Here is a 21,579-nt window from a genome sequence, read left to right as displayed (position 1 = left end):
GTAATCGCCGGTGCTGCCATTTTCACTTGACCTCCATCCTCCCCTGTTTCATTACTGATTGATTTAAGTTGGAATCATTAAATGTTCTGCAGAAGCTGTGTAGACTGGATTTAATGCATTACTCTGTAAAAATTAAGTATTCGGGGAAGAATTTAACAAATTCTTGAAGTCACTTCTTGAATTCTGGAAGTCTAATTTCAGTACATGCCCGTTTCATTTTAACCCATTTCAGTTAACTTTGGGGTCTCTTACTCCATCCTTCAAAACCTATTCTAAAGCCTTGGATAAAAATATTTTTGTATATTCAGTCTCTTTCTATTCATGATGATTTCCAAACCACAGTTCCTTCCTGTAGTTCTTTTCCAAAACACTTGCAATTTCTCAGTATTTTTTTTTTAAGTGTGAATACCAAAATAGGGCAAGATATTTCAGTCATAGCCAGTTCTGTGCAGGGGGTTATGCTGGATCCCTTTCCCCTATGCATATTTACACTGCTTACTACTCCACAGGTTGAAATAAATTCAACGACAGCTCATTGGCAGCACTGGAGTTATCTGTCATGACCCCAAAATCCCTTTCAGAGATACCGTGCTCTACAAATTTCTCTACTTTCTTCTGTGTGTCTTTGTCCCTAGCTTCTTACCTTGCATTTGGCCCGTACATACATCTCAGGATGCCGTCACGGTTTTGCTAATATGGTTTATACCTGTTGTGATCTAGCTTTCTGGAAACTGAGATTGACCAGAAAATGTCAGGGTAGGTGACAACCTTAGCACATCATTAAGCTAATAATTCTTCTTTGATCTATAGATTTGCACATAGTTAGCAACTTCCAGCATTCAGCCAAAGTAGAATTAGGGATATTGTCTTCCAGCAAAGGAATAGAGTTTTGACTGAGTGATAAGTGGATGAACTTTGATACCATGCACGTTATTTTCTGTTGGTAGCATATAAACAAAATAAACCTTAAAATTTCCGTTCTTCACTTTGTTTGGAAAATAAGGATTTTTACAGATGACTAGCATGTAGTACAAAAAAGAATTTGCGGAAAATGAAATAATGTACAAGAAATGTTCTTGCATTATGTTCAATGGAGTATATAAATCCAGAAGGCAGGAAAACTTGGAATGAAAACTACAGGAAAATATACCTCAAAAAGTCCAGTTTCCTTACAATGTCACAAAGTGTACTGGAAACAGAAACTGTTTAATTACCTCATCCCATCCCTCACACATGTATGGAAACTATTGTAGCCGGCCAGACTAGTATTACTGTGGTTGGACAAGCTGTCAAAAGTGGTCTCTGGTTTTGGGTGCCCAACTTGAAACAGGTGATATATTTGAACATAGGAAAAACACACCAGTATGATGTAGAATAAGTCTTAAGTTGGAATGCCAGTATTGAAAAGCAACTTTGGCAAAATGGGTCTCTTTCCATACACTTGAAGCATATGCATTTCAGAGAGTGCATTTTTGAAATATGAATCTGGTTACTGTGTAGGGGCAGCTCACTTATCCCCTTTCCTTACAAAAATGTTTAAATTTGAACAGCAAAAGAATCTATACATTTCTATGCATTGTGCAGGGGAAAAAAAAAAAAAGGTTTTCTGCAAGCAAAATGCTTGGAAGTTTGGTCTCAAGATGATTCTTTATGTAGCATTTAGCGGAATGGGAGGCATGAAACAGTGAGAGCAATGGCTTTGCACGAAGACCAAATGGGTTGTTCCTTGCCCAACCGAACGCCACAACAGACAAACTGAACAAATAGTTACTGCAGTCCTTACTCTGCAGAGGGAGCTGGCCATGATGCAGGTTTATTTTCTTCTGCCCATCTACTGAAAGAGAAAAAAAGCTAGGTTTGCACAAAATCCTTCAAAAGGTCTGTGAACACTGGAAGACCTGAGGCGTTCCGTAAGCAAGAGCTGGATATAACTGCAGTTGAATCTGCAGTTAAGTGGGTCTGATAGCCATAGACTCCTTTCTAATCAGGATTTAATCAGACAGTGATATAAAAGTAATGAAAGCTGCCTGGACCTTCTCCACAGAGTAGCAGGGTGAAATCCATCTCCTGCGCAGTCCCAACACAGATATCTTTTTGTACAGTGCCTGTTTACTTTGGCTTTGTCTGCAGAGACCATTTTGCCTATCGTTAACCAGAGACTCTTTGACTCTTCTTTGCACAACATAAATTTCGGAAAACCTAACTCTTGTCACAGATCTGCACTGCCTGCTTCATCCCTGTAACATCGGCAAAAACAACAATTGGAGTGACCATGTGGAGACACAGACCAAACCAGATCAGCGATTCGCACAGCCCTATAGCTGGCTGTATTTTGTTTAGGAAAACGAGAATTTCACTCCAGCATTCCACAGGTTCAGATTTCAGGTTTCAGCCAACACTTCTTTTGGTTGCACTTTAAGCACTAATTATAGCTCTGTGGGGAATATCTTGGAGCTGTTTAAGCTGTTGTTCTAGTGAAGAGTAAAATAAAAAATACACCACATGGAAGGATGCGTGTTGAAACATTTCACTGATATATCCCAGTAATTACTGTGTTAATGCATGGTTGCTTGTGGTTATTCAATACATTATTTTTTAGGAGCACATAAAATATTTTCACACTTAGATGTTTTGAAGGTATCACCTTGTATGAGCTAACAAAATATGTTTTTATTTCTTTTCGTTGTGATTAATTATCTTAACATTCTTTTTCGTAGCAAAGAAGTTAGTTTGTTCAGCAGTAGCCAAAAAGTTAGTTGTATTAGCAGCAACTTGCCTTTGCAAGGATGTAGAATAATCATTATTTTTTTGGAAGTATAATGGTTTTTCTACATTGTATGTGTATCATGTATGTGTTTTTTCTTTTGAGATCAAGGAAATCTTTTCTTGAGCTCCTAGTTTTCTTAATAGTAAAAATGGGAATGCTACTGTAAAAAATACGGGATTTGATTTTGAGACATTCCAACAAACATACCTCTTTACATTATGTATGTACATCTGTTAGGCTTACAGCTCATTTCTTCATACAGATCCATTGGCCCACAGTTTTAAGGAACTGATGCACAAATGTGCTTTTTTGTGAGAGCATGTATGCCTCAACAGCATGCATGGAGTGTGAAACTTCTTCTGCTCATGAGTTTTTGCTCTTGACAACTACAGAAAAGCCTATTTTAGTAGTAAAAAAGTGAAAATCTGTTTGCCTGTCTTTTCTTCGGATAGCACTTCCGGATTGCTGCGGGGGTCTCTCTGCTTAATCGACTTTCTGAGCCTCAGGGCGCCGCGAGGCAGCTGCATGCAGCGCCTCAGAGCGCCATGGGGCAGCTGCATGGAGCACCTCAGGGCGCCGCGAGGCAGCCGCATGGAGCACCTCAGAGCGCCATGGGGCAGCTGCATGGAGCACCTCAGGGCGCCGCGAGGCAGCTGCATGCAGCGCCTCAGAGCGCCATGGGGCAGCTGCATGGAGCACCTCAGAGTGCCATGGGGCAGCTGCATGGAGCACCTCAGGGCGCCGCGAGGCAGCCGCATGGAGCACCTCAGAGCGCCATGGGGCAGCTGCATGGAGCACCTCAGGGCGCCGCGAGGCAGCTGCATGCAGCGCCTCAGAGCGCCATGGGGCAGCTGCATGGAGCACCTCAGAGTGCCATGGGGCAGCTGCATGGAGCACCTCAGGGCGCCGCGAGGCAGCTGCATGCAGCACCCGCGAGCGCGCAGGCCTGGCGCGCAGCCTTCCGCTGAACTTTGGTTGTGCGCGTTTCTACCCGGGGAATTGCTTTTTGAAGAAAGAGGTCGTCTCGCAGACTCCTTTTGCAATTTCCCAATCAGAGCAACTCTCACTTCCCAGCAGTAGTGTTTGCTCTTGGGAGCTTAACGGAGTTTTGGAACATTTTTAGGTAGAATAGAGGAAATTAAATGTTCAGACCCCAGGTGTCGATAGGGTGCCCCTCGCTCTCTCTCCGTTTTATATTTGCGTGGTTTGTTTTCTGCTCCGGGGTGTGGGATTTCTAGTGTATTGGTGCCAAATTGCCTTTCCTTGACTGTAGCCCCTGTTCTTCCGATTTCTCCAGGTCAGTGGTTCTGTCCTCCTCTGCATTTCCTGCTCCTTCACATTTACTTTCTGGTCCCTTGGTAAATCTGATCACTTCCTTAGAGACAGCAAAGCTCACCCAGTACACACAGAGGGTTATTAGTGGAGCTCAGTTCCCACCCACAGCACAGACAGGAAAGCATCAGGATTTGCAGGACAGATTAGGGCAGCTTGACTTGTAAAGCAGTGGATGGATGGCCAATCTAAACTTTGTAAAATAGTGTGATTAAATCTTGCTGCACTGGCTCAAAGTATACCTGCTGCAAGGAAGCTGTTTTGTTAGATGGAACTATGTTGCAGAAGCAGCTTGGAAACACGTGGGCTGCTGATCAGCACATGAAGACCTCTACCTGTAACGGTGCTGGCGAGGTGGTCGCTGGTGCAGATGTGTTTTATGTGTGCACACACATGCACACACATGCGCACGCACTCAGAGCCGTGGATGTGCTTTTAATAGCCTTAGGAAATTCTGCAGATGTCATTATGAAAATGTTCATATTGGCTCCCATTCCTGGCAGTCTGACCCTTCCGCGCTGTCGAAGTGGAAAAAAAAAAGAATGCCTTCATATCGCTTACCCGCTGTCCGCCTGCAGCTCGCTGACCGAGGGGGCAGAAGTGGGGCTGCCCCGGGACGCCATGTGGTGCTTTCACAGGGGCACTCGCAGCCCCGGACCCTTCTCAGTGATCTGGATCCGGATCCTTTTCAGTTACCATCTTCAGCTGCGTGTTGTGCACAACAGCTTTCCCTCGGAAATGTGACTGGTCTGTGACTAGCTCAATTGTAAGTCTCAGTTGTCAATCAAACACTACTTTTTGAAATGTAGAGGTTGATTTTTTCTAATGATAAATCATTTACGTCATTGTATATGATACAAGGAAGAAGACAAAAAAAAAAGGCAGGAAAATACTTCCTAACTGTAGCACGAGCGCGGTCATGGACACCATGCAGAGTTTGTGAGTCAGCAGCCATCCCTGCTAATGTCAGATAACTGCAGATACAAAGCTCTGCCTGAGGAAAGAGTTAATGCATTTTTAACGTCACTGCAACTAGCCCTGAGGATATCGTGCTGCGCCCCCGCTCCAACCCAGGCCCTGCCTCTGCCATAACTCACTAACTCTTTCACATTTGTCTAAGTTGTACCCATATGGTCTGTAAACACACCTTTGCTTTTAAGTAATAAATGACACACGGCTTCTTTGGCAGCTCAAGGCTTGAGTTTTCATCTTGACACCCTTGGGCATCTGGCACATGACAGATGATAGATTTAGACAAACAGTAAAAGCTACAGAGTGCCTTGCATGTGTGTTTATCTTAACTTTGTAACACAGTCCAAATGTCTGTTATTTAACTTTATGCGTTGAAAGGAGACCAACTGGAAATGGCATTCACATACAGTAGGACAGCTGATGCTGTTGCTCTAATTACTTGTTTGGTATAAAGAGTTACTAGCAAGTTTATAATTTCCTGAGGATGACTGGGTCTATTGAATTAAAAGTAGGGTGTGAGGAAACAGGGAGAAGGAGGAAACCAAATGGTAGTTTAACAATAGGCAGTAAATGAAAACCAGAACTTATTCATTTGACATATTATTTTGGTCAGACCCTTTACTTTGCCAAACAGCTTTTAGGAACAAGCTCTTTAGCATGCTTTCTAGACTGAAGGTAATGCTATTGTTTTTTGTGAAATGCTGAGTTTTTACATATTTTGCTATATTGTAATGTGTAAGAAGAACTGGAATTCTGTTAAGTATCAGTGAGTATTTTTTTTCCATTAGGCAATGCACCTACTGCTTATTTCTTATTGAAACAACAACAATTGTGATATTTTGTATGTTTAGAGAAGACATTAATTTTTAAAAAATTCTTCACAAAATAACTCCGCATGTGAAGGTCAGTTAAGGTGCAAATAGCTATTAGTTATTTTTAATGCTGTGTCATTAGTATTAAAATTTAAATTGGTGTTTGTTATTTTTGAATATTGCACTGCAGAATTTCTAACATCCAGGGGCATATTTTCAGCAGGATTGTTGAACTGGAACATTCAGACCCCCAAATGTATTCATATATCTGTTTCTACAACTCATTTTTCATGATTAGTACAGTAGCATAAGTATGCTTCTAAAGAAATACAGACATACTCTGTGTGCAAAGAGGCTAATAATTCAAGGGCTGCCTCTGCAAAATTTGCATGAAGTGCAGTCCTAGCTTGCTGCAAAACAGTTTTGGGTGCATGAGTGAGACTAAACTGTACTATCATATGCAGGATGGTTAGCCATATGCAACTAATGATAACATCAAAAAAATGCAAGTAGACGATTACTGAAAGGAGATTTCATGCATATTTTTCTGAGAAATCTCTAGATCTGTGGTCGGATTACCCTGAGTTCCCATTTCTCTGCTTTGTTGTGTCAGTAGTTAGTCTGTATTTCCTACAGGTTTCAGCTTGGTCATATGTAGGTACCTTGCCTCTGAGCAATGAAGTGGGTTTGCCAGAACATGTAAGAAGAAAATAACTGTAAAATTCTGAAAATAATAAACAGTAAAGTGAAAATTGTTCAGGAAACGTTTTTATAGAATATTTTAACTAGACTGGGAGCTAAAAGTGTGTGTGTCTGAAATGTTTTCTGTATTCTACCTACCTAAACATAAATTACATTGTTGTGTGTGCGTATAAGAGAGAGGAGCTGTTTTTTAAGAGCAGTGTAGGATCAGACAGGAATGTGTACATGTCTCTGAAAGAGATGTCGGAGTTGACAAACAAGCTAAAAATGGCCATTGAAAAGTCAGAAGGAGATAGCAAATACTAGAATACTGATGGAAAGAGTGATCTAATCACAAGAGATTACAGCATCAAATCAAAACACAACAAGTAATAAGAAAAAAGGAGCACAGCAAAAAGTGACAAAGCAGCCTGTCTTTAGGGTATCTTTCATCCTAATCACAACAAACATTCAGAGGACTCTAATTCTGGCTCCCCTATCTGGTGAGATAATACATGGATGTATACACCTGAAATAATCTCTCCAGTTCTCCTTTCTGTCATCTCATCACATTTGTTAAGGACTGGAGGAGTAAGAAATAAAGATCTCCAAAGGGAGATGACTTGCCAGTAGTATGAAGGAGAAGAAAAGGGGTTCAGAATAGGTTTGTGCACAATGAAATTAGCAAGGTGACTCCTGCAGCTATCAAGGGGCTCTGCATCAGACCCAGCCAGCCCAGAAGATCAACTGGAACATGAAGCCCAACCTGGCAGGGGATTTTGATTTGACTGGAGTTCATAATGTGGGTAGGAGAAGCTGTAAGATGATAGGCACAGAATCAATGAAAAAGCCTGGCATCTCAAACAGGAACAAAAGTTTATTATTTTGCGTCATTTTGTCAGTATAGCGTTTGGATCAATTAAAGGAAGAGAAAGAAATTGAAAGAGGAGCAGTTCCTAGCTTTTCAGACTGATCTTGTCTGGAGAATGTGGATTTCATAACACATTTAACTTGGCACCCAGGGATTTTTTTTCTCTGCTTGAAATATTTTTTTAATGAGAAGCTGCATTTTAGAGAAATAACCTTATGTAAACACTAGCCAGGAGAATTTGATATTTAACTTATTGTGCTGGAAAGAAGAGTCTCTCCAGGTACTATACTTTTATTAAACTCACAAAATGAAATTCATCCATATTTGAGACTCGAGCCTGATTTGCGGACTGCAATGTTTTTTGTCATATATTGATGCAGGTTCTGCTACACTCAGCACAAAATGCTCTAATGAAACCCCTCTGCGCATCTGGATGAAAGAATCTTTGAGTTGCTAATTGTTTAAGGTTGACCTACTAGATGTCCAACAGCTGTTTTTATGTCATTTGTGGTACACAAACGCACTCTGTTTAGAAAAAATGAGCTCTCCTAATGGACAGGCAATTAATCTGTGCAAAGCCAGTGGCGCTGTATGCCTTGCAATATTAGCTTACACACAAAGTGAGGCTACCATTTATTGAAACTAGGCATATATTACATAATGAGTTGCAAACCAGTGAGGCATAAATGAGATTATTAGTTACTTGTGACATAGGGGGATCTTGCATTGCTTTGAGGGAATGTCATATAAGACAAAGTAACATAACTTGGGATAAACGAACACAAGTTTAGCGCTTCGGTGGATGTTTTTGCCAGAACCCATGCAGAGTGCTTCCAGGTAGTGAGTGCTGGAGATTGATGCAGCCCATGCAAGTTGCATGCATCTGAATTTCATTCACCTTCATGAAATGTGTAAATATAAATCAAATAAAGCACAATTCTCATTTAGAGGTCACCAGTATAGGTTGCTAAGCATCTTCACTTTTAATATCAATGCCTATTTAAGAGTACTAGCACCTCTGCTAGTTTTGTGATTCACTGGTTTATAGGATGTGTGAAATCACCATGCTCACTGTATGTAGTGATGCCAGAAAATACCAAAAATCACCAGTCAATCCAAGAAACATCTAAGAGATGTTTCTAGAAGAAAAAAGCTATTATGCATTATGAAGCGTTGCAAGGTTACTGCTTCTTTTCCTCTTTCAACTCAGTCTGCTGTTCTAATGGGCACTCTGAGTCTTCTTTCATGGTAAAGCTGGAATTTTGTTTCTAAAGCTGTGTTCATCCTCCTTGTTCTCTGTATTTTTACGTCTGATCATTTTTATTTCAGATCCTCCTCAGTGAACGATGCTTTGCAGAGAGGAAGAACTGTCAGAGGCGGGGAAAAAGAACAAATGTTAATGGAATCTTTTGTATCATTTTCAAACAGGGACGAAGAGGCCTAGGCTCAGTTTTTGTTTGGGCATCTGGAAATGGTGGAAGGAGTCGCGACCACTGCTCCTGTGATGGCTACACCAATAGCATCTACACTATCTCTATAAGCAGTACAGCTGAAAGTGGGAAGAAACCCTGGTATCTGGAAGAATGTGCATCCACACTAGCTACGACATACAGCAGTGGGGAATCCTACGACAGGAAAATAGTATGTTTTTTATTGTTTTTACATAAATGGTTTTGTATTTTGTGTAGTGTCTTTGGGGGGAAGGAGAGAGAGAGCTTACTTATACTGTGTAAATAGGCCAGTAAGAACAAAATCATGTTTGGACAATTTTTTTTGCCCAAGTGTGTAACTAAGTTGTTGTCACCATACTGCTTCTGGTTCTGAAGCTGGTAGTTTGAAGTCAGGCAGGGCTATCTCTGCATGTTGTGGCTGGATTTTTCTTCTAATTGCTGCAAGCTCTGAGTGATGCTTTCAGAGATCTTACTGCCATTGCCAAGAAAGCAGGTTTGCTTCCTGACCAATACTGCGCAACCCATCAGAGGACCTTAAGGCATATCCTCTTTTTTTTTTTTTTTTAATCCAGGTTTTATTAGTGTTCATACTCTGCATATATGATTTTAGAAGCACTTTTCCTGATTGCTAGTCAGGATCCAGTATCACTCCCATTTTACATCCTTTAACACTTGGTTATTATTATATTACTGCCTATTCCTGGTTGCTGACCTACCGAAAGCAAGATCTTGCTGATCTTCACTGTGCTGTTTCTGATCTGGTACCTGAATGGGTTACATCCATTTTCAATTATGTTCTCTTGGCAAGAAAGACAGGAAGTGTTTTTTAATGCTTTTTAATAGTTAATACCACTAGTATTTGTATGTTATTGTATATATGCCTATTCAAATTCAATGTATATTCAGATATATTTTGCCACTGCTGTTTTTAGTCTTTTAAACTCTTGCATTAGGATTACTTAGATTTCTTAAATATGGTCTTCTTCCCAGGTTATTTATTCTGGTATAGAGTCTACATATCTTTATTTCTTATCATTTAGAAAGCTTAGGTGGATGCCTCCACCGTGTAGTCCTTTTTAACAGAGGTTTCATATTAGGTTCCTTCTGGTCCTTAGTAGATAACTCCTTTGCTGTCAGTGAGGAGTTAAAAATTCTAGCAGCTATTTTTTTTAATACTGTCTGCCTTGTCTTTCAGGATTCCGGGATGCTGGCCATCCCTTCTTGGAACCTTCCTTATTTTCAGATGATCTAATTTTTGTTTTAAACTCATTCTGAGATACCTCTCGTTCCAGTAATTTTGCTGTTCTTTACTTGCTTCTCTCCACAGAAACCTTATCTTTGTTCCTGGCATGTTTCTTTACTCCCTGATAAATAATAATAAAGAATAGGCTCCGTTTCCTAGCACTCCTCACTTCTGTGATTAAATTCCCTCTACTGTCCTTTAAAAGACCTTCACCAGTATATTTTTCATGTTTAAGTCAGACTAGTGTAATTTAAGGTGAACAGAGACAATTGTGATGCTCCAGTCAGGCTGCTTGCATAACCCAGTCTACGTGTTATACTTCCCTGAATCTTTCTTGAAGTTCAGTGGTTCTTGTGGTCAACTCAGAAGTTTTTTTTTACAAACATATCCCGTCTTGCCTGTTAAATTTCCAGTGATGGAGAATCAGACACTAAAATTTATGGTAAGCTGTTTTAATTACCCATACCTATTAAAATGTTTCATTTACTGTTTGAGTTCTCCTGGCTTCAACTTCAGTCATTTCATCTTGTCATAGATTTTGCACTAATTTGGCATGCTCAGTTTTCCAGCAGTCCATGTTATCCAACATTAAATATCTTATAAATTAATTAGCTAATAATTAGTTTAAATACTGTATCAATCACTTCATACTAGGTAAAACCCAGCAAATAATAGGTAAAATTATTTGGGCAGTGCTGCTTAACCTTTCAAAATATTGACACTGCTGATTTTCTTTTCATCTTCTGGAATTTGGCCAGTGTTCCAGGACTTGCCCTTGTAAGTCTTTGATGCTTCCAAACTTGCTGATTTAAACATGTCTACTTCAGTAGTGGCAACAATAGTTAAAAATAGGGAGATGATTTATTATCATCATATACTGCAAAAACTCCTTTTTATTTTTTCCAAAAAGAGAATATTTAATGAAATATCCATTTTCTATACACTACTAGTTACAGTTCTGTCATTTTTGTACACTTAAAACAGTATTTTTTTGGGTGATTATAATATGTTTTAAAACAAAATATCTTTACGATTTAGTCTGCTGTTTTTGTAGGCTTCACCACTTGTCCTTTGTCTTTCCTTACCACCTTTATGCATCTTCTGTCCTCTCGTTGGTATTCATTGCTGTCGACTTCATCTTTTATCCATTAATATTTTTTTATTTATTATTATTTCACTTCTTGTTACTTATTTTGTGGATCAATATATCTTTCCTCATTTTTTTCTTAAATCTAGTGAAACAAATTTATGTTTCTTAGTCCTCATTTGTAGTTTTCTGCTTAGCTGAGTTAATTGTTGTGCATTCCTCTGATTCCTAAATAGCCATAGCTTTCTTGATGGTCTAACATTCTTTTCAGTTATCAAGGGCTTCCTTCTTTTACAGTATTACTATTTCTGTAGGCAGCATTGCTTATTTTGGGAGCGTTTCTCCCTTTTGACTTTGCTAGCACCAAAAATACTTGGATATTTTCTCACCTACATCATTGTAGAATTTCTTATGAGATAGATTCATGAGAATCAAGCTCAATATTTTTTTCATTTACCGAAATACAATGCTCATCAGTTAGAATTTATGACGTTGTATTACAATTTTATATTTTTCTGAAAGATTTTGAAAGACATACACTACAAATGAATGGTCAGTTGTTATAGTCAGAATGAATAAATAGGCATTATCCTAGAATTGGAGAAGTAATAAACATTATTGAAGAGATGTAAAGATAGTCTGCTTCAAATTTGTTTTTAATTTAGAGTCTCCACTCAAAATATAAGATGTATTACAGATAATCGAAAATACCTTTTAATAGAAATCTTTCAATTCTCTCATTTTTCATTACTCAAGTTATCAGATTACTTAAGTTATCAGATCTTGCATTATTTTGGTAGTGATCCAGCTGCATATGGCAACTTTAGATTACACCAGTGAAGTTCTTCATTGTGCACACTGCATGGCAAAAACATTCAGATGCTGAACAGCGATAAAAGATTAGCTAAGTGTCTTGACCATTCACTTAGCAGAACTTAACTTACACCCTGACTATCCTTGGGTCAGACTTTGGTGTTGGGTCTGCTGAGTTGTTCTGTGATCACAGATATGAGAGAGTCAGCCTGTAACTATCTCATCCACCACTCTTTCCTATGCTGTTTTATCCATTGACTTCAGAAGCACATAACCCAGCTCAAGGTGTTTTCTGCTGGTGCTTTGCATTTGAAGGCAGCCCATTCCCCATCCCAACCCATTCCATGACACAGCAGAGCACTGCATGCTCCATGCAGTCAGCAGATTTCTGTCTGCATTGTGCACAAACCAGTGATCCCCCATGAGAACAGCCTTGTGCTCCTATTCTGCCAGAGTCTGCTGAGAACTGAGATGAAATTGTGGAACTGACCCTTTAAAGTAAGGGAATTGGAGAGTTACAGTCCTCTCCACACACGTTACACCCACGTGCAGACACGGTGGCATCACTGTCACTCACCCAGGCATCTCTGTTGCTCGTAGGGTAAGCAGGCATTTTGGAAGCCATAATGATAACTTCTTCGTTCTCTTCTCCTACTCTACTAAAATACACCTTTCCAAAAGACCTATTAAACCTCATCTCATTTGAAAAGAAGTCCATCTGAAACATGAACTGAACAGAACACTGAAGTGAAAGTTTTGAGCAGTTTTCCAACTGCTGTAAAATGCTAAAAGAGTCTGGGAAAAAGAGAAGATGCATGCTCATTTTCATTGCTGAATCATAAATCCTTTTCACTGCATCATAACTCACCTCTTGTTTAGATTGCTACTCTCCTTGATGTAGAAATTGTCTTCCTATCTTTCTGCAAATGAATTCAGAATTTGCAGTAAGTGTAAAGTGACAAGTAATGATAGAACTAAAGATTATTTTAAATCTCAATTCTTCAAATTCTCTTCTGCATGTAAGCTTAAATGTAATACACAGACGTGAGAACAGTAGCAGTGTTTGATGAAGGCAGATAATGATTCAGTTTATGAAAGTGGGATTCATATTCAAAATAGCAAAAAAATGTGGACTATTCTCATAAATCAGGAAAAAAATCATAGTGACTCAACATGATACTTTCAATCAAAATTAACAAACTCATTCTCATTTATTGACATGTAATTGAGAAAAAAACTCTGATGTCATATGAGATTCTGAAACATGGCAATACAGAAATGTTGATGTCGTATTAAGGAGAAGTGCATGTCTACTGCTTTATAGTGCATGGATGCTACTTCCAGTTTCTGCTTATTTTTTCCTTTCATGTCTCCAGTTCTAATATCTTTTTTCCCTTTTCTGTTTTTCTGTCCACTGTGGGCAGAGTGTATTATGAGGTGGATATCCAGTCACCTAAGTGAACGTTAGGCTCTTGTGTGGATTAGAAAGGGACAAGTAAAAATTCTTATTAAAATGTTTTGGCTTCAATGCAGATTCATAAAAAAACTCACACTTTTATAAGTACCCAGAGACTTTTTTTCCCTCTTTTGATGTTACCACATGTTTTTATAATTGTTACAAATGCGGCTTGTAACATAATTTTAGGAGCTTTTTGAATTTTGGAGGTTTTTCGGTCTTGCATGATACTAATTAGCTTGGTAAATAAGAGAATAATGTCATCTGCACCACTCTTCCACGTGGAGATTATTTTTAGTGACTTTGGACTAAAGCAAAGACAACAAATTCTGGGTTATAACAGTCTAAGCTGCCAGTAACAGGGAAACACACTGATATTAACATCTCACATGAGTCCTGCTGTCTGTGACCCAAGGAGCGTGCTAACCATGCACTTAACTTGAGTCTGCATCAAGTTGTATTGCTGTAAATATTTGCCTGTTATGCACGAGGGTGGAAGCTCACCCTCTGAGACGAAGGTGAGTGAAGACTAGCTAAGGATTGAAGTTTTTTTATGGAGCTCATCTTTCAGAACACAGTGAGTGTAGAAGTAATAGCCAAAAAGACATACATTTGCCAATATGTTTTTCTCTGCTTCTCTGCTATTTTGAATGCAGGACAACCCTGGAAGATTTCCCCTGGTTTCCCAGCTTAGGCCCATGCAGCTTTGCATTATTACCTAAAATAAGCATCTTAAAATATGATTAATACATACATAGCTACAGATATTTATCTGAGTCATGAATATGTAAAAGATGTTGCACAAGTGCATCACAAGTACTTTGAATTCCTTTTTAAAATAATTTATGAAAGCATTAGTGAATTTAAAGGTGAAAATCTCTCACAGATAAAATTTGTATACTACTTTGTAAACTTCATCTTCTCAAAACCCCATCAGTACTTACTATTTCTTTACTCCATAAAACCGTTTTGTCATCTGCTGAATTTCTCTCTCTGCTAAGATGTATTTCTGTCTTTAAACAGAACTTGAAGCAAATATCATCATCATCAACAACAACAAAAAAAATACCCCTCTCTTCACTTCTTTAAACACAAATTCTTGCAGAGTATTGAGGTACAACGTGGCACCTTCAGCTTTGAGAAGTTAAAGAGTGTGGAAAGGAGCAGATGGTTCTAGTTAAACCCTTGTCACTTTAGGGACACAGGTTGGTAGAAACCAACATATCTTGAGGAATTACAGAGGCAAGTAAAAAATGGTTCAATCAATTCAGAGGACCAAAGTCATGAAATATAGAATATCCGTGAATAAGAGGCTTAGGACGGAGTAAACATGTTCTGCTAAGGAAAATCCTGTCTTTGACCTATGTCATTAACCTCTCAATAGATGGAACTATGAGAAGATTGATGGTACAGCCTTAAAAATAACTGTTGAGGAATTGCATCTCCTTAAATCTTCAGAGTAAATTGCTTATACAAAAACTATTACGACGTGTTTCTGCATTTTTTTCTTTAGTAAATCTGTGCATTTTCTGAAAGCTGCCCAACTTCCACATATGGCAGATATTACAGAACATTTTGATGATTGCTGTAACTTTTATTTGACTTTCATCAAGGCTGTTAATCTCATGTTGATTAAAAAATACCAGAACCAGAAGCATCACTGCTTTTGGTCAAATCTGGTTGATTCAGAAGGGGTAGATTTAACTCAGGGCCGCTAAATTATTACGTGGACTGATCATGGGTAATCTAATGAGCATTTTCAAAGATCAGCACTTGTTGCACTGTTTGAAGCATACCAATGTGCTTAAGAAAAGATTCAGAAATTTCTGCTCCTCTCCAGACAGTTAAAAGAGATGACAGCTCCTCTCATTGACAGTAATGACAGCTTCACGGGGCTGTCAAATGTTACATGCTTCTTTGTGATTAATGATGTTGCCTTCATGCAGTTCTGGAATTTGGAGCATCATTTTTCTTCTCAAAATTCGCTCGCCTGTTGGTGGTCCTGTTCTCTCTCTCTTTTTTTTTTTAAGCTATAGACACAAGGCATCGCTGACAATGAATCCACAGTGCTGAAAAGCACGCCTTTGACGTAATTTTCACCTAACCATCTCAGCTCCTGTCAGTAACTTCCCTTTGAAATGGCTCAAATGGGATTTCCACTTAGGAAGCTTTCTTTACACATTTCCCGCTAGAATATTTGCTGTGCGAAAGACAGCCATAAGGGGCTGTAGACTGCTGCTACAGTGTCTGCTTGAGACACGAGACTCCATTGCAGAATAAAGAGATATCATGCTTTTACTATGCTTGATTTCCGTAGATACCGGGCAATAAAAGCTGAAGAGTGTTCTTCTTCCAGAGCAGGAGGAACACAGATAGCATGATGCCGTGTTGTCTTGTGGTCTGCTCAAGACAGTGCCTTACTGCAAAGCAGTTTTGGAACCGTTTCTTCCTGCCTGGTCTCCTGCAGGCACAGATATCCTTCAGTCCTCTTGGAAGGTGGTCAGGAAGCACCGCTTCCTGGCAGGGAATTCAGCAAGTTCCTTGGCCAGGAATGGGACAAGTGTGTACCAGTCCTTCTTTCTGCCCTCCATTTTTCTGGCCTCCTTTCCATTACCCACTATTTGCTTAAAACATTGTTTCTCCAGAGAAGTTACCTTATGCCTTCATGTCACTATTTTGGATATTGCATGTGTATTGTCCTGTAAGCCTTGACGATTTCCATCTCATCTCCAAAACACAACCACCATCTACGCACACTAGGAGTCTACACTAGGAGCATAGGGTGGTTCCTGCTCTTTCCCTTAGCATAGGGAATGTATGGTACCTGCATTCAAGTTTTCAATTAATTTTCCATGTCCAAATTTATGGACAACTGGCAGGAGGAGAGGCAAGAGATAAAGAAATGATATGAGCATTTTGTTTATAGGGATCATTTTTTAGTCGTTAAAAAATGAAAAGAGAAAAAAAAAGAACGCATATACATATATGAAAGACCGGACAAAAAAGAGTTCTTCTTAGTCTTGAGTATCCTTGAAGAATATGACATATCCTTAAGGGTATGGCATTGTAAATGCTTTGATCCTTGTTTTTCAACTTCTAGAACCTTCCATTTTGTTTCACTCAGCAAGCTGAGTCAGCTCAGTCATTGGTCCTGTCAGCTTCTTTTATATAAGTCCTATGTGCTAGCCTGCACATATTTACATGTCATTTGAACGTTCAGCAGCCTCATACCAAATATGTAATATATAATACTACTGAATATTATAAATGTGTAGGTATAAAGTCTGTGTGTCCCACACAGATTGCAATTGTTTGTAGTGTGTTCAGATGGTGTGTGGCTGTTTTTCAAGACCATATTTCAAGTAGCTTCCAGTTTTGAAACTAAACAGATATTTTTACACATCTTGGATGTTTTGTGTATTTGGTTCCCACTCATGTGTGACCCACTCCTCCCCGTCTTTGGGTGTGATACTAGTGAATGATATTAAATGGAAACATCTGCATAGATTTTGCTTGAGCATCTGTTAGGTGGTCCTGACTTCTTGTCTCCAGTGCCTAGATCTTGCTAGGAACCACTTCTCCAGAAAGAAAAAATTAGAGCAGAATCACTTGAGGTTAATCTTGCCTGAAATAAACAGTTTCAGAGTGAATACATTTTTGTGTGTGATTTATTGCCTTACAGAAGCTATCTACCTGAAATTCTTTATGCGGTAGGAGCATCCTGACACTAAGTACTGTGACTTTTTAGTTGGTATTGTGTATGATGGCTTTATGGAGGCACTGAGATCATATATTGAAGTATGTAATTACATGTAGTTAAGCAGTATTTAACCATGTAAAGCTCCAAAGAACTAATTGGCTGGAGATCTTTAAGCCAAATTTGTGATTACATCAGGATTTTCAGAGGAGTTGTTGCTTAATTTCATGTGAATAGGAAGGAAGGGATTGTGGATTAAATGCAGCACTTCTTAACATGAGCATAACTGCATTCTGTTCTACCATGTACTTCCACTGTAACTTCAGGTAACCCCATTAACCCATCCATACTTCTAGTTTACAGTCTTAAAAATGGTCATAATGAAGCCGTATGTTGGGAACACTGTGAGGTTTAATTCATCCCTATTTGTAAAGCACTTTGAGATTCTTGGATGGGAAGTGCTCTATAAATGCAAAGTAATAGAAGAGCAGAGTTCTAACCATTCTGTTACAAACCCTGTGCATGTTTTCCGAGTTTACACGTCTTTTGTTGGTCATGCCATGAAAAAAAAATGAGACTAACTTATGTTTTCAGTGCAATACAGAGAACACTCCTTCAAGTTCACGACCGTCTTCAAGTGCTGAGCAGAAAATGAACATCTAAAATCATGTACTCAGAAGGCTTTTTTTCCTCCTTTGTGATGGAAGAAGAAAATACCCTCTGCTTACAGGCAGCTCATTCAAGCAAATGAAACCTGTTCTGATTTCTGAAGCTGTGTTCTAAATTTCGCACATTCAATTTCTTCCAGATCACCACAGACCTGAGGCAGCGTTGCACAGACAGCCATACGGGAACCTCAGCCTCTGCACCTATGGCTGCAGGCATCATTGCACTGGCACTGGAAGCAAAGTAAGATCTGAGTTATGCTCTGAAAAAATAAATTATTAATCATACAGATGGATTTTACGCACTTATCTGGCACCTTTTATCCGGGGATCTCAAAGTGCTTTAGACACTCTGTGTATTTGAAATTCACAGTACGCTTATAAAGACAGGACAGATCAGCGCGCTCACCTTGCATGTGAGAAAGCTGACACCATGGTGATGAAGGCAGAGTACTCAAAGAGTGTGGAAATAACTTGGAATGGTGGTGAGCACAGGTAGCTTCCACTGAATGGAATCAGTGGAGGTATCCTCACAGTGGCTTTAGGTACCTTCAGAGAGCTGCCCAGGATCTGCTGTACTCTGCAGGCTGCTGTAGGTTGCTTCTCACATTCATCAGGCTCCTTTTTGCAGCATCCATTCTTGAATGTAAAAAATCTACTGGGACATTGTTAGGCTAGTAGGAACACAAAGGAACACAGTATAGAAAATAAAAATTCACAATCTCTGTGTGTTGAACTGAGAAGTCTGTCTCTTCTAATGGGTCAAGTTCCACAGTTTCACTTTAAAAAAACATTTTGCATTTTGTCAATTGCAGAATTCCTCTCTGTTTATGTCTGATATATATTAATATCATGTTTGTGAAACAGCAGAAATATGGGAGATTTATCAAGTAATTTGTGCTTCAGGTCATTTTGCAATGCTGTATGCTGCACTGGATGATACATGCAGATCTAAGGTGTAGTGCTCCACTCCAAGTCCTGCTTGAATTCAGATTTTAAGTGCCAAGAGATCAACTTTGTTAAATTCTGAGGACAGTTTCCTATCAGGGCAATGAGTTTCTTTGAAGAAAGTAATACTTTTGTGCACAATGGTTTTTTCAAAGTATATGTTAGCAATAGCTGCAGGTTTATGTTTGCGTTTTTGATGTTGCTTTTTTGAAGAAGCCATGGGTTGATATTCAACACAAAATGTATATTTGCTGCTGACTTACAGTCATGAAAATAAGTGAGAGTAATTGAAAAATGGATATAATCTTAAGTAGTGGGGCACTTTTATCATTATAATTAGATTTTGTTAATGCAATGGTTAGAAACAAAGCTATTTGAAAAAAAATGTAGTGCTAGTATTTTAGAAAGCATTCTTTTCAATCTCTTCTTAGTCTCAGTTGTAAGAATGCTTAAATTCATTCTAAAAGTAATCTGTTTACACAGATAACATTGCATGTGCCAAAACTTCATTCTGCTGAAAGTTTTTATAATTACTTATTAATGAATTGCCATTGTTTGTAATTTGTGCCATTTTATGAGCATTTGCTAACAAATATTTGCTATAGCTGAAGCTTTAAAAGAATTATTGCACACAATTCCCACAGCCAACCTACCTCTGATGTCTTAATACCGACTGTGAAGCTTGCACTTTGCACATCCTTTGTTTTAGTTATATTTTGGTGAGTGTATTATTGAGAAAGCCAGGATACTGCCAGTGGATTAGTGGTTTTTTGTTTGTTTGTTTTTAAATTGATAGTTGCTATGATAACAGATATCTCAGGAACAAAGGAAAAATTACATTGAACCTTCACCTGTACTGATGGAGGCAGAATGTGTATGTGTATGTATATATCCTAGTCACTTTTTGTATTTAAAGTGCTCTGTTCTGTGTTAGGAGACATCCAGGCTGAAAATGCAACAGTTTTTTGGGGGGAGGGCGGGTTCAGGTTTATTCAATTTTAGTAAAGAGAGCTTTCTAACTTATTTCCACATCTCTCTTATGCTATATATTTGAATAGATTCGAATTATATTAATGGTAACATAAATGTGCTTCTTGTGCATTTCACTGCCTCATTTGCATTCCATTTACTAACTTTCCTTGTCTATGAATACTTACAACTAACCTTCTGAATAAAGCTACCAGCCAGAAATGCAAAAAGAGAAAAAATATTTAGGAGAAATATTTCCAGTTTTCCCTTGATGTTGTTTTTTTCTTCTGTAAATTAGCCTGGGTTCATACTTACCACAGTGGTAACATTGCATCTAGTTAAATGACAGATTATGGAATAACATCTTTAGTGTCACTAGGAGATCATGTCATAATCTGTTTAACCCTAGTGTCATGGAGTTGCAGATGTGAAATGTACTTAGTTGATTTTAGCTACTTCTGAACTGCATTATTTATTCATTTATTTACTCAAATATTTGAGTTATAATTTTCTCTTGTGATACCTGTGAAGTTAGATGATATTAAATAAAAGACAGGAATTAAAAAAAAATACAAAAAGAAATTTTAAAGCTCTCTGAAATATTTTCTCCTATACTTGTAAAAATACATAGCATATAAAGGACAAAGACTTCATGATTCTGTTTAAGAGCTTAACTGGAAATAATTTTCATTCAGATAGAGCCTGCATTTACATAGATTCTTCCTTAAATACTGTTTTATTGTCTGTTCTAGCAAAACTAATGTTTGTAGTAGAGGTTTTTTATTAAGATTAGTTGGAAAAGCATTATTAATTATGCTTTTCATGCAGCAAATTGGAGCACTTACTTAGTTCTGAACACTTTTTCAGTATTTCTGGAATAATGTATAGTTTTATTTCATGCTGGAAGAACAGATGCCAGAAACTCTGGCAGTGAAATAGTTTTGAACCAAAAACGTCAGTTTTCGAGAGAAGGTAACTTCTGTTCCTGGGAGACTTCAGGGGGCTCATACAGGCCTGGTTGCGAGCTTGAACAGCCAAGAGATTGCTTTAACTGACAAGCAAAGATACATTAAACCCATGGAAAATGAGCAAAACATATTGCCACTGCAACCTGCCACTTGCTTGCTTTCATAAGCCCGATGTGGAAGGATTGGTGAAGAGGTGATACTTAGGACCCCATCTTAATCTAGAGTGAACACACCTTTCTTTGAGCCTTTTTTTTCAGGCTAGTGTTGGAATATGAAATGGCATGTTTTCCTCCAGGAACCCCAGTGCAACCAAGTTTTAAAATGCTTTTTTGAAATCCTGTTGGGGCCTAGTGCAAAAACGTATGAAAACACAAAGAAGCCCTTTCATAATCTTCATATTCTGTGGGTTTTTGTAGTATTCAGGTAGTCACTTGTTTTATCTGATCAGTTCCCAGTGAATCTAGTATGTGCTATGGATAACTTCTTGCTTTGTGTGTTACACCGTTTTCATATTAATTGCACAATGCTGAATTTTGCCAGTTGTAAACCAACAGTTATGAAAGTAGAGTGTATGTCAGATAGGTAGTGATATTATTTCTAAGAATAAACTATTTGCATTACGTATTACCATCTACTATTGATATCAAAAAGACCCCTCTTCGATAAAAGGTTTCAGATTTGGGATTTGGATAAATCAGATCTGGGAGTGAGACTCAGTATGATGCATCTTTTCCACTGGGCTTTGTGCCATGCTCCTATCGAGAAGGCAAAGAAAAAAAGTCTTATGTTGCTTCAGTTTTGCCAAAAGAATAAATTATCCATCCCGAAGTGAACTGCATGTTCCACT

General features: G+C 38.5%; 1 protein-coding gene across 2 annotated transcripts in view; it reads left to right on the top strand.

Moving 5' to 3' along the window:
- Positions 1 to 21,579, top strand: part of PCSK5 (proprotein convertase subtilisin/kexin type 5) — a 232,802-nt gene that overhangs the window by 102,570 nt on the left and 108,653 nt on the right. For both annotated transcript variants that reach the window (XM_088522071.1, XM_088522070.1), the window contains exons 8-9: positions 8,864 to 9,076; positions 17,991 to 18,091. In XM_088522071.1, the coding sequence (XP_088378197.1) occupies positions 8,864 to 9,076; positions 17,991 to 18,091 (314 nt within the window). The remainder of the gene's footprint in view (positions 1 to 8,863; positions 9,077 to 17,990; positions 18,092 to 21,579) is intronic.

Source organism: Tinamus guttatus, unplaced genomic scaffold (genome assembly GCF_059628265.1).
Source record: "Tinamus guttatus ecotype Peru unplaced genomic scaffold, ASM5962826v1 Tinamus_guttatus_pri_ptg000146l, whole genome shotgun sequence".
In the NCBI taxonomy this organism is placed as follows: domain Eukaryota; kingdom Metazoa; phylum Chordata; class Aves; order Tinamiformes; family Tinamidae; genus Tinamus; species Tinamus guttatus.
Note: the sequence above shows the minus strand (reverse complement) of the source record. Positions and strands in the feature narration are given on the sequence as shown.